General features: G+C 39.6%; 1 protein-coding gene across 11 annotated transcripts in view; it reads left to right on the forward strand.

Moving 5' to 3' along the window:
- UNC13B (unc-13 homolog B) overlaps positions 1 to 12,808 on the forward strand; it is a 256,653-nt gene that overhangs the window by 55,771 nt on the left and 188,074 nt on the right. For all 11 annotated transcript variants that reach the window (XM_072413562.1, XM_072413563.1, XM_072413565.1 and 8 more), the window contains exons 7-8: positions 4,054 to 4,127; positions 11,087 to 11,144. In XM_072413562.1, coding sequence (XP_072269663.1) covers positions 4,054 to 4,127; positions 11,087 to 11,144 — 132 coding nt within the window. The remainder of the gene's footprint in view (positions 1 to 4,053; positions 4,128 to 11,086; positions 11,145 to 12,808) is intronic.

The following is a 12,808-nucleotide window of genomic DNA, read 5'->3' on the forward strand; positions in this document are numbered from 1 at the left end:
GTTATTGAGGAAAAACTTTCAGTAAACATTCAGACATTCTGCACCTTCTCAGTGTAACCAAATCATCACACTATCTTGGCAATGTCACCTCTAGTTAGTGATATTTTCTTTTATTAAGTGATAATAAAGTGAAGCTGTCACATCTCTGCTAGAACGGTATATCTCTCTGATGGATATTCAACTTTATTGTGATTTATGTGTTTTCAATTAAAGTGTAACCCCACTTTGGTTTAACATATACATTGCAAGGAATTGGCTTTTTCTTTCCCAGGGGATTTCTGCAGCCTTTCTATCTATACTGTCTCTCTGTTTTGTATTGACAAGGTGCTGGTAGGTTGTTGTAGGGTCCCTGTGTTTGATATATATTGGAGGTCATTAGCTGCAAAGGTCATCATCTTGTAGCATATAAAAAGGGAGAAAATAGAAAAGAAGAAGAGGGGTTGCATTGACATTTAAACAATCAAGTTTAATTGTAATATATTTGTGTTTTAGGTTGAACACCATCTAAAGTTAACACTAACTATACAAAATTCACCTAAGCTATAATATTAGGTGAGGGATAGCAATTACCAATTTGCAAAAATACAATAATGATAATTTCAAGCACAGTAAAATCAAACGTAGAACAACATAGCGAAACGCGTTGGAGCAGAGAGTATTGTGTTGTTCTACGTTGGATATATGTCTCATGTGTTTGTTCTGGCATTGAGGTCTCCATAGATGATTTCTTTTTCATAGGATTGGAAGTGTGATCACTTTGTAAAACCCCATAAAAGTATATTTTGTTATAAAGTAAGGGCACCCTGTAGACTGATTGTGGAGCTACCTATTTATACCCAGATGTGGCTTTCTTGTTTTTTTAAGTTGCTTTGGTAATCACTTGAACCCCCTCCTGATACCAGACTTATATTCCTTCTTTTTGATCCTCATGGGAGGGACCAGAAAAAAAGGAAGTTCCACGCTAGGTGTGTAGGTTTGTTACATAATCCTTGCCTGGCTCTATTTCTTTCTCTCTCTTGTTATAAAATCTATGTAAGTGTCCCCACCACCTGTCCCGGGACCCAGACACGACCCATCTGAGTCAGTTGATCACCACAGCTTGGTATTTATATCTTCTGTAAGGTGGCAGCCATGATCATGTAATGGCACACATAGATGTTGGACGTTATTCCCACCCGCTGGAGCTTTTCCCACTTAGCTCCGCATTGAAGAGTCGGAGCAGAATTGGTGGAGGAGGCAAGTTGTGTTGTGTCATTTTGTTATATTATCTGTGCACAATGCCCACACACCTCGGTGAACATTCCAGTCTTTTTATTCCGGTTACTGGCAGAATCCCCCCTGGCCCAGCTGCCGATGAAGATATTACTTCAACAGAGCGTCAGCTGTACAGCTCAGCCACCATCTCATCCACAGAGTTCTTATAAGCTAAATGTAGATTTGTCATTTACAAGAATTAAAGTGTAAAGACGTAATGTAAATCACAACATGACCTATTGGAGTTGCCATATTGTAAAGCATTACAAAAGCCTATGGTGGGTAAGGTGGCTTATAGGGAGGGCAGTGGCATGACTTGAGGGCAGCTGGCACATATTCCCTCTTTTCTTATCATAGAGGAAACATAGGAACAGATCATCCCTAGTGATATTACAAATATTCCACATCCCACAAAACAAATTTGTACGTTTTCACAACAACCTGACAATCACATACATGGCTAAGAGCAATTTGAGTATCATCCCTTTTTTATTATAAAAACCTTACAAAAAAATTACAAACTTTTAAAACACAATCAAAATATGTCATTTAGTGATTATTTCATTCTTCCCTAATTTCTTACTTTGCATTTCACTACAGGGTTTTCCCTGTGCCAGTGGCCTGCAAAGCTCCTGCAAGGAACCGCAGTCATTCAAGCAAAACAGGTTGGGTAGAGGGCCATGTGGCACATCTGAATTATAAATTAACTATACTGCCACAGATCTGCTTACGTTTGACCATGTAATTGTACAAAAAAATATAAAAGCCAATGGTCATGAAGGTTTTAAACCAATGTCGTGCACTAAATCATTTTCCAAAACCATCTCTTACAAGGATCAGAGCCATAGGCTCAGTGTTTAGCACCCTGACCTTTGCAGTGCTGGGTCTCGAATCTCAGCCAGGACACTGCATGGAGTTTGTAGGTTCTCCCTGTGGCTTTCCTCTGGGTACTCCGGTTTCCTCCCACATTCAAAAACATGCAGTTTTATTGGCTTCTCCCCCACAATTCTTGTCCTTAGACAATTGTCCTTAGACTGTGATAATGACATCTGACTATGGTAGGGACATTAGATTGTCAGCTGCTTTAAGGGGCGGCTAGTGACATGACTATGTACGCTCTGCGCAATATATGGGCGCTATATAAATACTGTGTAATAATATTAGAAAAGCTTAGCAGTTCCATCCATTACAAACTGCATGCAGAGTTCTACAAGACCAGTCACCCTGCACAAGGATAGAACAGTAGTGGCCAATCTTTATTACAGAACCCTGCTGCAAAAAGGCAAAACAATATTGCACAGATCTGGAAGAAATACACAAAGATCACCAAATGCCTCTTTTGTTTAGACTACATTTTTACATGGGGGGGGGAACCCTTGAAGTAACTTAGGCAACCCTGACTATAATTACTATATCCTCTGCTTGGCGTATATTAGTTTGGTGGCTATTGGGAAGAATATCATCCTTACAGATAGCCAAAAAGATCATTGATGTCACCTAAACCAGTGGTTGCCAACTTTTCCGGACCCCTAAATTTACCAGCTCCGGACCGTGCATGCACGGGGAGCCGGGTGTCATTCAAAGGGGAGGAAACTTCCCCCATAGTGATGTCATGATGCCAGAGATGATGTAGAGACAACCCGCCCACTTCTTTGAGCTCGCTATCTGTATGGGCCATGGTCCATAGCACTGGCTGGTGCACCCTCCCAGCAGGGTCCTTCTGACCCCGCTTGAGAGCGCATCCGCTAGACCACCAGTTGGCGGTTGCTGACTTAAACTAACCTGAGAGGCACAAACTGCTTATTGCTCCAGGAATCCCTCTGGAGGAGGTTCCACAGAACCCTAGTTAAGAGATGTTGGTTTAGACAATTTTTGTTTAGCTATATTTTAATAAAAAATGACAGCAGGAATCTGCTTCCTTTTTGTATTTTAAAGAATACATTTTCTTAATTAAGTAATTATTTTACTTGGCATCTTTTTACCCTGTGCTCTAATATTAAACACCCGATTCCTTAAACCACATTACAGACTGGGCCATTCCTTCTGCTCCAGCTCTCTTTTGCTAATTCCGGTACAGGTAAGAGGGACAGGTGGCTTTTCTGCAGTTTGCTGTGGAGTGTTATTCTCATTTTTTTTTGTGGCTGCATATACTTTGTGCCCTTGCATGGTGTCAATTTTCTTCTTGCAGGTCTGGAAACCCATTCAGGGGTCTATTCTTTTACACAGACATATGAGACAATGGCCTTGATTTATTAAAGCTCTACAAGGCTGGAGATGATAAACTTTCATCAGTAAAGTTGAGTTATCCAGCAAACCTGCAATGCATCTGATCTAGGTTTCAAAACATTTGATAACAAATGTTAGAAAAGAAATCCATTCTGTGTTTGCTGTGATTACAGGTTTATTTTTTTCTTTTCATTCTAAGGTTTGCTGTGTGAAAAAATTTTGGGTTGATATAAAACATAACAAAACATGAATCTTTTAATGCTGAAGCATTTTTCCAGATAAATACTGTATGTATATATAGTCATTCCAAAATAATCCAGAAGAACCAAGCCAAGACCCAGGAACTGGCTGGTGTAAAACAAGTATATTAAACTTTCATATAAAGTCCAAGCTGGAAACTTGCTGACATGTCATATCTTCCAATATGATCCATCCATAAACAGTTGTGTCAGCAGTTTTCAGGGGGCACACTGAACAAGGAAAATAATTTCCACCTGTACAGACATATACAAATGAAATGTTAATAAATTCTATATAAAGCTGATGATTCTGATGTTTCCTGTCTTCCTACAGATATCCCTGAGGAAGAAGCCAGGTATTGGACAAAGAAGCTGGAGCAGATGAACAGCCTGGGAGAGGCTGAAGAGGTGCGTGCGTATTAATTTGTTCAGTTAAAAGCTCATATATTAATGCCAGTCTTATTCACTTATCACATCTTGCAAGACCTGATTCTGGGAAGCCTGCAGAGCATAGAAATTATCAGATACCAGGGATCATCTTGGTAAATAAAGTCCAGGGTCCTATCTGCTTGTCATCTATATTGTTTAGTTTAGCACATTGAGGTTTTGCAGCTTTAATTTAAGCCACTTAAAATAGCATATTTGCATCCTTCCTTTCAAATTATGTTTGTAGAACCAATTGATATTCACTTGCTCCCTAGCCTTCCCCTTCAGTCTTGCACAGTTGTAACGGGCAACTCTCTTGGACTGAAATTGCTTCCTCTAATATCACTGCACACTGTGAGCTTCCCACAATGTGCATTAGATGCTTCAGCAAGTCAAATGGATCTCCTGGCTGAAGGATGTCCAACATTATCTAGCGTTTTCATCCTCAGCCTGGCTGTCCCTGGAATGGCCCTTCATTCATTGGACTTCAGGTTTTTCAATCACTAAAGCATAGCATCACACATAGGTATTACTTATGGAGGTCTACGTGCAAATGTGGCCTGCCTATCCACACATGCAGACCATGCAATCAATTGTGATATTTGCACAAAGCGTCTTCCGAATCAGCAATCAGCATTACAAAGGGATATTCAGCTGCTCTCTAGCCTTTATTTCTGTTTTGCACAGCTATACCAGCAACTCCTCTGGACTGAAATTGCTTTATCTGATATTACTGCACACTGTGAGCTTCTCACAACATCCATTAGATGCTTCAGCAAGTCAGATAGACCTAATCTCATTTCCTGGCTGTAGGATGCCCAACATTATCAAGCCTTTTCTCCTCATCCTGACTGCCCCTGCACTGCCCCTTCATTCATTGGATTTCAGGTCTTTCAATCATCAACCTGATAGGAAAAAAAATAAATAAATCATAAAATATTATTTTAGACCAAGTGATGTCTACATGTGTTCGTATTCTTTAGCACAAATTATGCTAATTTTCACCATTGGTAAGTTTCTAGTGTTTGTGCTTATTCCGAATCGCCACTATTAAGCGTTAAGGTTAAAAAAGGATACGGCTCTTGCTGCAACCCATTTTAGCTAAATCCAGTTTTGATTTCATTTGGGACACATTCCGACATTCTGCCAAACGCATCAATTGTGGTGACAATCCATTCATGTGATTTATAGTTAATTGGGAAGGAAAGTTGGCAGTAGTATTTTGATGAAAATAAATTTCTCCATTTTGCTCATCCTTATTGATATCATGATGTGGACTTGTGCTGCAATCCCAAGCAAGTGAGATCTGCAATTTCCTCTGTGTTGGGGGTACAGCAGCCTAGTTGGACGTTAATGACAGACCTGTCCCTTTTTTATATTATTGGTGATTGATTATAGGTCATTATTATTTTAGGAGAAATTTGATGAGTAATAAATATTCTCAATGGAGTACAATGCAGCTTCGATTCTGTTCTGTACATTTCATACTTGTTCTTGACTGCTATAACCCATGTTAGGCAGGAAACCTTTTCCCATGCTCCCCTTTTATATCAATTTAACTTTTGTTACGACACACATGACTTCTCAGATCTCTCGCTTATATCTTGTTCAGTGACCATTAGCGCAATTGCATGTTATAGGTTGCTGGGTGGCACTTAAGCCCTAAATCACACTTCTACCGACAAAGGGGCATCGGTTCCAGGAGGGCACACAGGACAGGATGTGCACCTTTCATAGGTATATAGTGGTCAGGTTTCCTTTAAGCAATAGTAACACTTATCTTTCTGTATGAATAATAAGTTTGTCTAGCACACACACTGCCTTTTCTTTTACCTTGGCAACCGCGGATAGATGGTTAGAGTTCTAATTCTGGAGCTGAAGTTATTCATAATAAATGGCTATGTGTAACTAAATTCTTAAGGCCGTATGCTAGGTCGGTGCTCGCACTGAGGGATGGAGGGATTGTCCCATCTCATTCTTGTTTTGTCAGAGTCATTAAAGCTTTTTTTAAAGATAGAAATTCCCCTTTCTCTTTACTGCCAGAGGTATTTGCTCATTTTTTTGTTTTGTTTCGTTTAGGGTACTAGTAAAAATTAATTTAATAAAGAAGTTCCCCTTTTAGTCAACACTCTCCTTTTCCGCATGAATGTGGATGAACCTTTGGCAGGCTTGCCCACAAGACTAACACATGTCTTTGTACAATAAAAAAGCTATCAAATCCCAAGAAGAAATGGCTGCTGCCGTGAAATTTGTCAGGGTGCAGAGAAAATACATTTGATAGTTTTTATTGTTCTTGTATGTGCACAAATTGTGAGGTAAAGCCATGTATTGGTCTTTTTCTTGATGGTATGTTGTATATGTTGACATTATGTTTTTATAAGGAAATGTTTAAAATAAAATAGAATTTTTATTCTTGTCATCTGGGTATGCTAGTTGTTTCCCGCTTGGGTCCACTTATGAGACTCATATTTTCCTCTGATTGTTTAGGCATATGGCATTGTTTGATATACTGTATGTATAGTATAACTCCGGTTATCCGGAACCGGTTAACCAGAAAATCCAGATACCTGATACCCGACAGTTTCAGCTTCTTGATTGCTCCTGCAGCCCTAGCGGAACTGCGGCATGTGTTCTGCATCCAAGAATACTTTCCACACCTCTGCTAGGGCTGTGAGAGCAATCGGGGGAGCAGAGGTGTCAGGAGAGCAGAGCAGAGCTCCGTGATTGGCTGAGAAAAGGGAAACCCTGATGATAGCTCAAGCGTCATCAGAGTTTCCCTTTTCTCAGCCATTCAGCACTAGAGGTGAATGTGGACAAGTCTCCTCAATTAGGTTTAGTACTGAATGTTTGGGAAACCTCAGTTTCAGAGTAACCTCAGTTAACTGAAAACTAAACTTATCCAAAATCGGCCATTCCCTGTGGGTGCCAGACAACTGTATTACCTTTTGATGGGGATTTACTTGTGTGTGCAGTAATGTTGCATACAATGGTCATACACTGTATGTGATCATGATGATCCTGTGACTCAAAGACACTCTTACAGAAGTGGCTTTGGGGGATTGGTTGTATGACGGGAAGAAAGCCTGTGGGAGCAAGAGAAAGGGTAAAGTAAATATTTTTTCCCATATTGGAGTAATTGATCTAGCAAGGAGATATCGCCCTCTTGTTAACATTCTCTTCTGCAGTAAAAATTTATTAGAGAGTATTCCATGAAAGGTTGAATAGGAATGGTCACCGAAGACTCAAGCAAATACTCAGTAGTTTCCATAGAATGACAAATCATTTTCATTCCATACATCTAACAATTTGATGTACTAAGATTTATCCCAAAGAAAAACTGCAACAGGTACGTCAGGTCATCTGATGTCGGCGCTATCTTTCTCCGGTTTGCTGAGCTACATTCGTCAGTTTTTTTTGATTACCAGTGTAAAGGAGCTACTTCCTTCTCTATAACAAGAGTGTGAAGTTTATACACTTAAATTATACCCTGTGAACACCGTACAATTATCCTCCTACTCTGTATATAGGATTCCTTCACTCATTGAAATGCTTCGTCTCTGCATCATCATTTCTGTCTCTTGCTGTGCTGCAAAGTGTTCCCAGAAGTGTAAAAACACAGGGATATTCCTGGAGACACCGGGTCACCCGAGTATATTAGTACAGTAGTCTCCTGTTAATCACAGGGGTTACGTTCAAAAACCGGACACGATAAACGAAAATCCGCAATACCCCCTTTTTGTTTAAGCCGTAAATTACCCCCCACACTCTTTAAAACACACGTAGAAGTATAATTTAAATACTATACCCACTTCACATATGTAATATATATAATGTATATGTGTGTGTGTGTAATATATATATATATATATATATTGGTGTGATGGTCAGTGGGAAGAATGTTACCCTTACAGATAGCCAAAAAAGATCATTGGTGTCACTCATTGCTCAAAGAACCCACAGCAACTTCTGGAGGAACCCTGGGGTTCCATAATTGAGAAATACTCATCTGTAGGGTCATTCCTTATCCCACCAAGTGCTGGTTCACCTCATTACCATGGCTTTTCTTCTAGAATTGCCTGACTAGTCTTCAGTGCAGAAAATTCAATAAATGTATGTAAATTAAACATAAATAACCCTTAGGCTAAGTACACACGTGAGATGATTCTCGTCCAATAATCGCCTCGGGGCTGATATCGGACGAGAATCTGATGTGTGTACAGAGCTCGTTTGTCCTGGCGGATCTATGAATAATTATAATGTAAGTGAAGGGGAGAGAGCGCAGCGGAGAGTCGCTCCAACGTTCTCCCGTCTCCATAGAGCAGAACAGCTCTGTGTGTACTGCCCCCGTTCCTACATTGTGCAGTGATCGTGAAAGATCCTTTACGAAGATGATTGCACTTGTGTACCCAGCCTTACTTAAAAAAGATTTCCCCAGATTGCTAGATGTTCTTTGAGTAATTTCTGGCTTTCAGATAACATAACACAGAAACCAATAATCTTTTTAGCCCTTTGTAAAGGGACATTCTTCCAGCTGACCAGCAAATTGAGCAGCGTTCTTCCCACTGGTCACTAGAACAACGAGTTCTTCTCCACTGATCCAGGAATGTAACAGAGCAACTCACTGACCAATACAAGGGGCACTTTGCTGATTACCTGGTGGTCACTGACTCCCTCATTGCCTCTGATAAAGGGGTCCACTGACCACCAGGGAAGGTTAAGCAGTACTAATTGTTTCATGTTTTTTATATTGGTTGTTATTTGTTTATTTAATTTAGTACTCAAAATAATGTTGTTGCATCCCTTGGTTTCAAATGTGCTAAGAACTTTCCTTATTTTTTTTATTTATTCCTATAACTACAACAGTGTAGAACCCAGAATTTTTTTTAGGCCAGGTGGGAAGAAATTGTAGGTGGGTGGCAGCCCCTTTTATTGTGACAGAACTTTTCACTAACCACCCAGAACCAGCCAGGTGATTACTGAAAGTGCCGGGAGGTTCAACCAGCTAAAAGTGACCGGGAAAAACCCTGCACAGCTAACCATATACACCAATGCATCTATATATACAAATTATTAGCAAATAAAATGAGAACAGCTGGAATAGGGATATGTTAGAATATTTTTGTTGTTTGTCACATTACAAAGATTTTTCCTTGACTTGATGATGAGAGAAATGTTTACAAAGTGTGAGGAACTTTACAGTTGTCATGGATAAAAATTTTGTTATATTTGTAGAGATTGTGCTCTCATTTTCTTTTTGCAAATTTAGCATACAATGTAAAACATGCAGTGAGGTTAATTGGCTTCTCCCTAACAATTGACTAATTCCCTTAGACTTAATGACATATGACTATGATAGGGACAATAGATTGTGAGCTCCTTTGAGGGACAGTTAGTGACATGACTATGGACTATGTACAGCGCTGCATAATATGATGGCGCTATATAAATACTGTATAATAATAATAATAATAAGGGAAATCTCTCTAGACAGAAAAGAATGTCATCCCTGGGTACTCAGCACCCAACTTCTGCACTCCTCTCAAAAATCCCTAATTCGAATGCAAACAGTTTTGTAGGCTCTTGGACAGAGTTGTGCAAATATCAAAATCCTTTATTAAATTATAGTTCTTCTGGAGATGTGCGCAATACTAGGCAGACACATATTTGCACACTTACAGCTCTATAATTATTGTATGACTTAGTCATGGAAAAGACTGGGATTATAATGGCAAATGACCTTTCATTGAATGTTTTCTTTTAATTATACCTTTAAAATAGTATCATCTGAATATGTCATCAATACAGAAATAATTTTACATAATTGTATAGAGTATACAAAGAGTGAATAACCTAGCACTGCATACCCATCCAATGTCTGCATCAGTTATGTTAACATATATTATGCCATTTTTAAGGCCGATTAAGCCGTTCATTATTGCAGAAAGAGACAGGCAATTTAACCTCTTCTATAATCCCTCCTACCTGTCTGATCGCTTTAAGTATCTGACAAAAAGCTGAGCAGTGAATGCGCAGCGTTATCTTTGGATGCCGGGGGACCTGGCTATCCTGGCTTCCCCTGCACATGCTGGGAATGAACTCTTGTGCCTGTGCAGGAGTTGCATCATCCTAGCCCAGCCAATCATATTGGCTGAAAATCCTCTACAGGAAAAGAAAGAAGTTGGTGGTGCCCAAGAGAATGAGAACAGGTGAGTAACTTGGGTTTAAACTGCATACACGCGTGCAGTAATAGTCGTTAGAAAGCATCTTTCACGATCCTTTTCAATGACTAATATTGCACGATGCATGAATGAGTTCTGCTCTATTGAGAGGGGAGGGGGAGAATGACAGAACGGCCCCCCGCTGCACACTCTCTCCCTTCCCTTGCATTAGCATCGTTAGTCGTCCATCGTCCGTGGATCCGCCAGGACTGTCGTTCGGACGATGGATGACTGGCGCTGTACACACGCCAGATTCTCGTCCGATATCGGCCCCTTTAGTTCCACTTAAATCCCTTGGGTACATAGACTCCTTCATTGTAATGATTATTAATACAAGGTTGTCACAGGTTGTACCCAACGCGTTTTGCAGTTTTTGTTTTATGCTTCTTGCTATTGAATGAAATGTATTCAAACATTTTGATTCAATGTAAATCAACATTGAAAAACTGCATCAGCCGTATACCAAATATTGGACGAGCATCCAAGGGACACGGAGGGGTCAGTAAAGCACCAAGCTTCCATATCTGCTAATGCATGTGCTGAGAATCTGAACACTTTCCCCGTGACCAGCTGATATTGGTATATCTATGAAATGTTCTGATTTCTGATTTGGTTCTCTTTACATATTTGTTTAATTGTTACATTGTAACTCTTTTAGATTTTCTTTTTGATCTGTGATTATATTTTCACATTGAAACCCATAACCTTTATTTCTCTCCACAGTATTCCTATACAGAGGATGCACAGAAGCCGCCTCTCCCCATCGCCGCGTCGCAGTGCTGTAAGTCCTCAATAACGTCTTTGTGTTCTTTCATACTTGTGATCTGTGTGCACAATTGTTGTATCGTCCTGTGTGTTGGCTGATGATTTTATCTTTCTGTATCATCTCATCTATTCATAGGACAACCACCATTTTTTTTTTTTGCAGGTCATGTCTCTCTTATAATTTTACTTCTTTCCATGCTTAGGGATCAGAAGTTTCAAAACCTAATCTGTTATCAGTACGATATGTATTGCCTTTTAAATTGTTACTTCTACATGTGCGTACGTAACATCAATCTTTAATCCTAAATCTTTCAGTAAATATTGTGTAATGGTATAAATAAATGGGTGCAGCCATAGAGAAGTATTACATGTGCAGGCCCTGCTTCCTTTTTTGTGGTGCACAGGGACTGCACAGTACTCTTGTTTCTTGTCGGTGTAAATCTGTCATTCTTATTAGATTCATTAGAACACTGCAGACCTGACATATCGACATTCGTGTTTGTACTTAGAATTTAAAGTTTTAGGACAGAATTTGTAATAATTTAACGTTTCCGTTTTTACAAAATTCAAATATAACAAGACAAACATTTTATGATTTAGGCTTCATCAAAAACTAAAGGAAATTTGGGGTGGCGGATTCTTTAAACTAATTACCTGCAGTGTTTCAGCCTCATGAGGAGCCGCTGCCCCACCTCCCTTTCAGTTTGTGCCGCCCCGGAGGATACAAAATTTGCCCGTCCCCTGAGGAGGCAGAGTTTCTGCCAGGAGGATTTAGTGGTCTTTTTCTACATTTCAGCAGTGTATCACCTTCCTGCTGGGGTGATGCTGTTAATGTATAAAAACAAACTTCTTTTTTCTGTTTTGCTACTGTAGAATTCTAAATTTTTAATTTACAAAATAATCACAGCCCTTTGTAGTAACACCAGAAAGTCACACCAACCATATATCCCAAGGACATCCTTTTGTGCGTTTTTTTTTTTTTTTTAATCATTTATTGAATTTTTATAATTTTCATTTTCTCATATTTACCTTGTCCAGGACTTTGCATATATATATATTAATATTCTATGATGTGGTATTAGCTGACCGTTGCATGCCAATGATGGATGAGGGGGAGGGGCTTAAAGCAGGTGGGCTGAGAGAGGAGGGAGCTCAGTGTGGGCATCACCAGTGTGCTAGGAATCTCTACAAATCAGAATGGGGAGGCGGGGCCAGGGAATGGGAGTAGGTGGGGCCATAAAGCAGGGGATACAGATTTTTACACTTGGATAAAGGAATTTGAAATTTTTTTGTCAGTAAAATTCTTCCTATGTTTTTCAACTATTGGATTAACTTTTGGATGTGAACACAAAATTTAATCCAATAGTCGAAAAACAGGAAGAATTTTGCTGACAAAAAAATTTCAAATTTCTCCATCCAAGTGTAAAAATCTGTATCCCCTGCTGGCTCACCACCCCTCTCCCCCCATTGGCTCACCACTGTAATGACATCTAAGACATAATGACTTGGTCTTTGGAGAATATGAGGGATCCTGAGATTCTGGGTGACAGATCTGATGGCATTTATTTCATCAAGTTGGGGCGCTCATTAATAAGCGGGTGATAAGAGCAGCTCCGCTCAGTTGCTTCTCTGGGGCTCCCAGTTTGCTTTCTATAATTTAATTGCTTTTTGCAAACAATG

Source organism: Pyxicephalus adspersus, chromosome 6, assembly GCF_032062135.1.
Source record: "Pyxicephalus adspersus chromosome 6, UCB_Pads_2.0, whole genome shotgun sequence".
Lineage (NCBI taxonomy): Eukaryota > Metazoa > Chordata > Amphibia > Anura > Pyxicephalidae > Pyxicephalus > Pyxicephalus adspersus.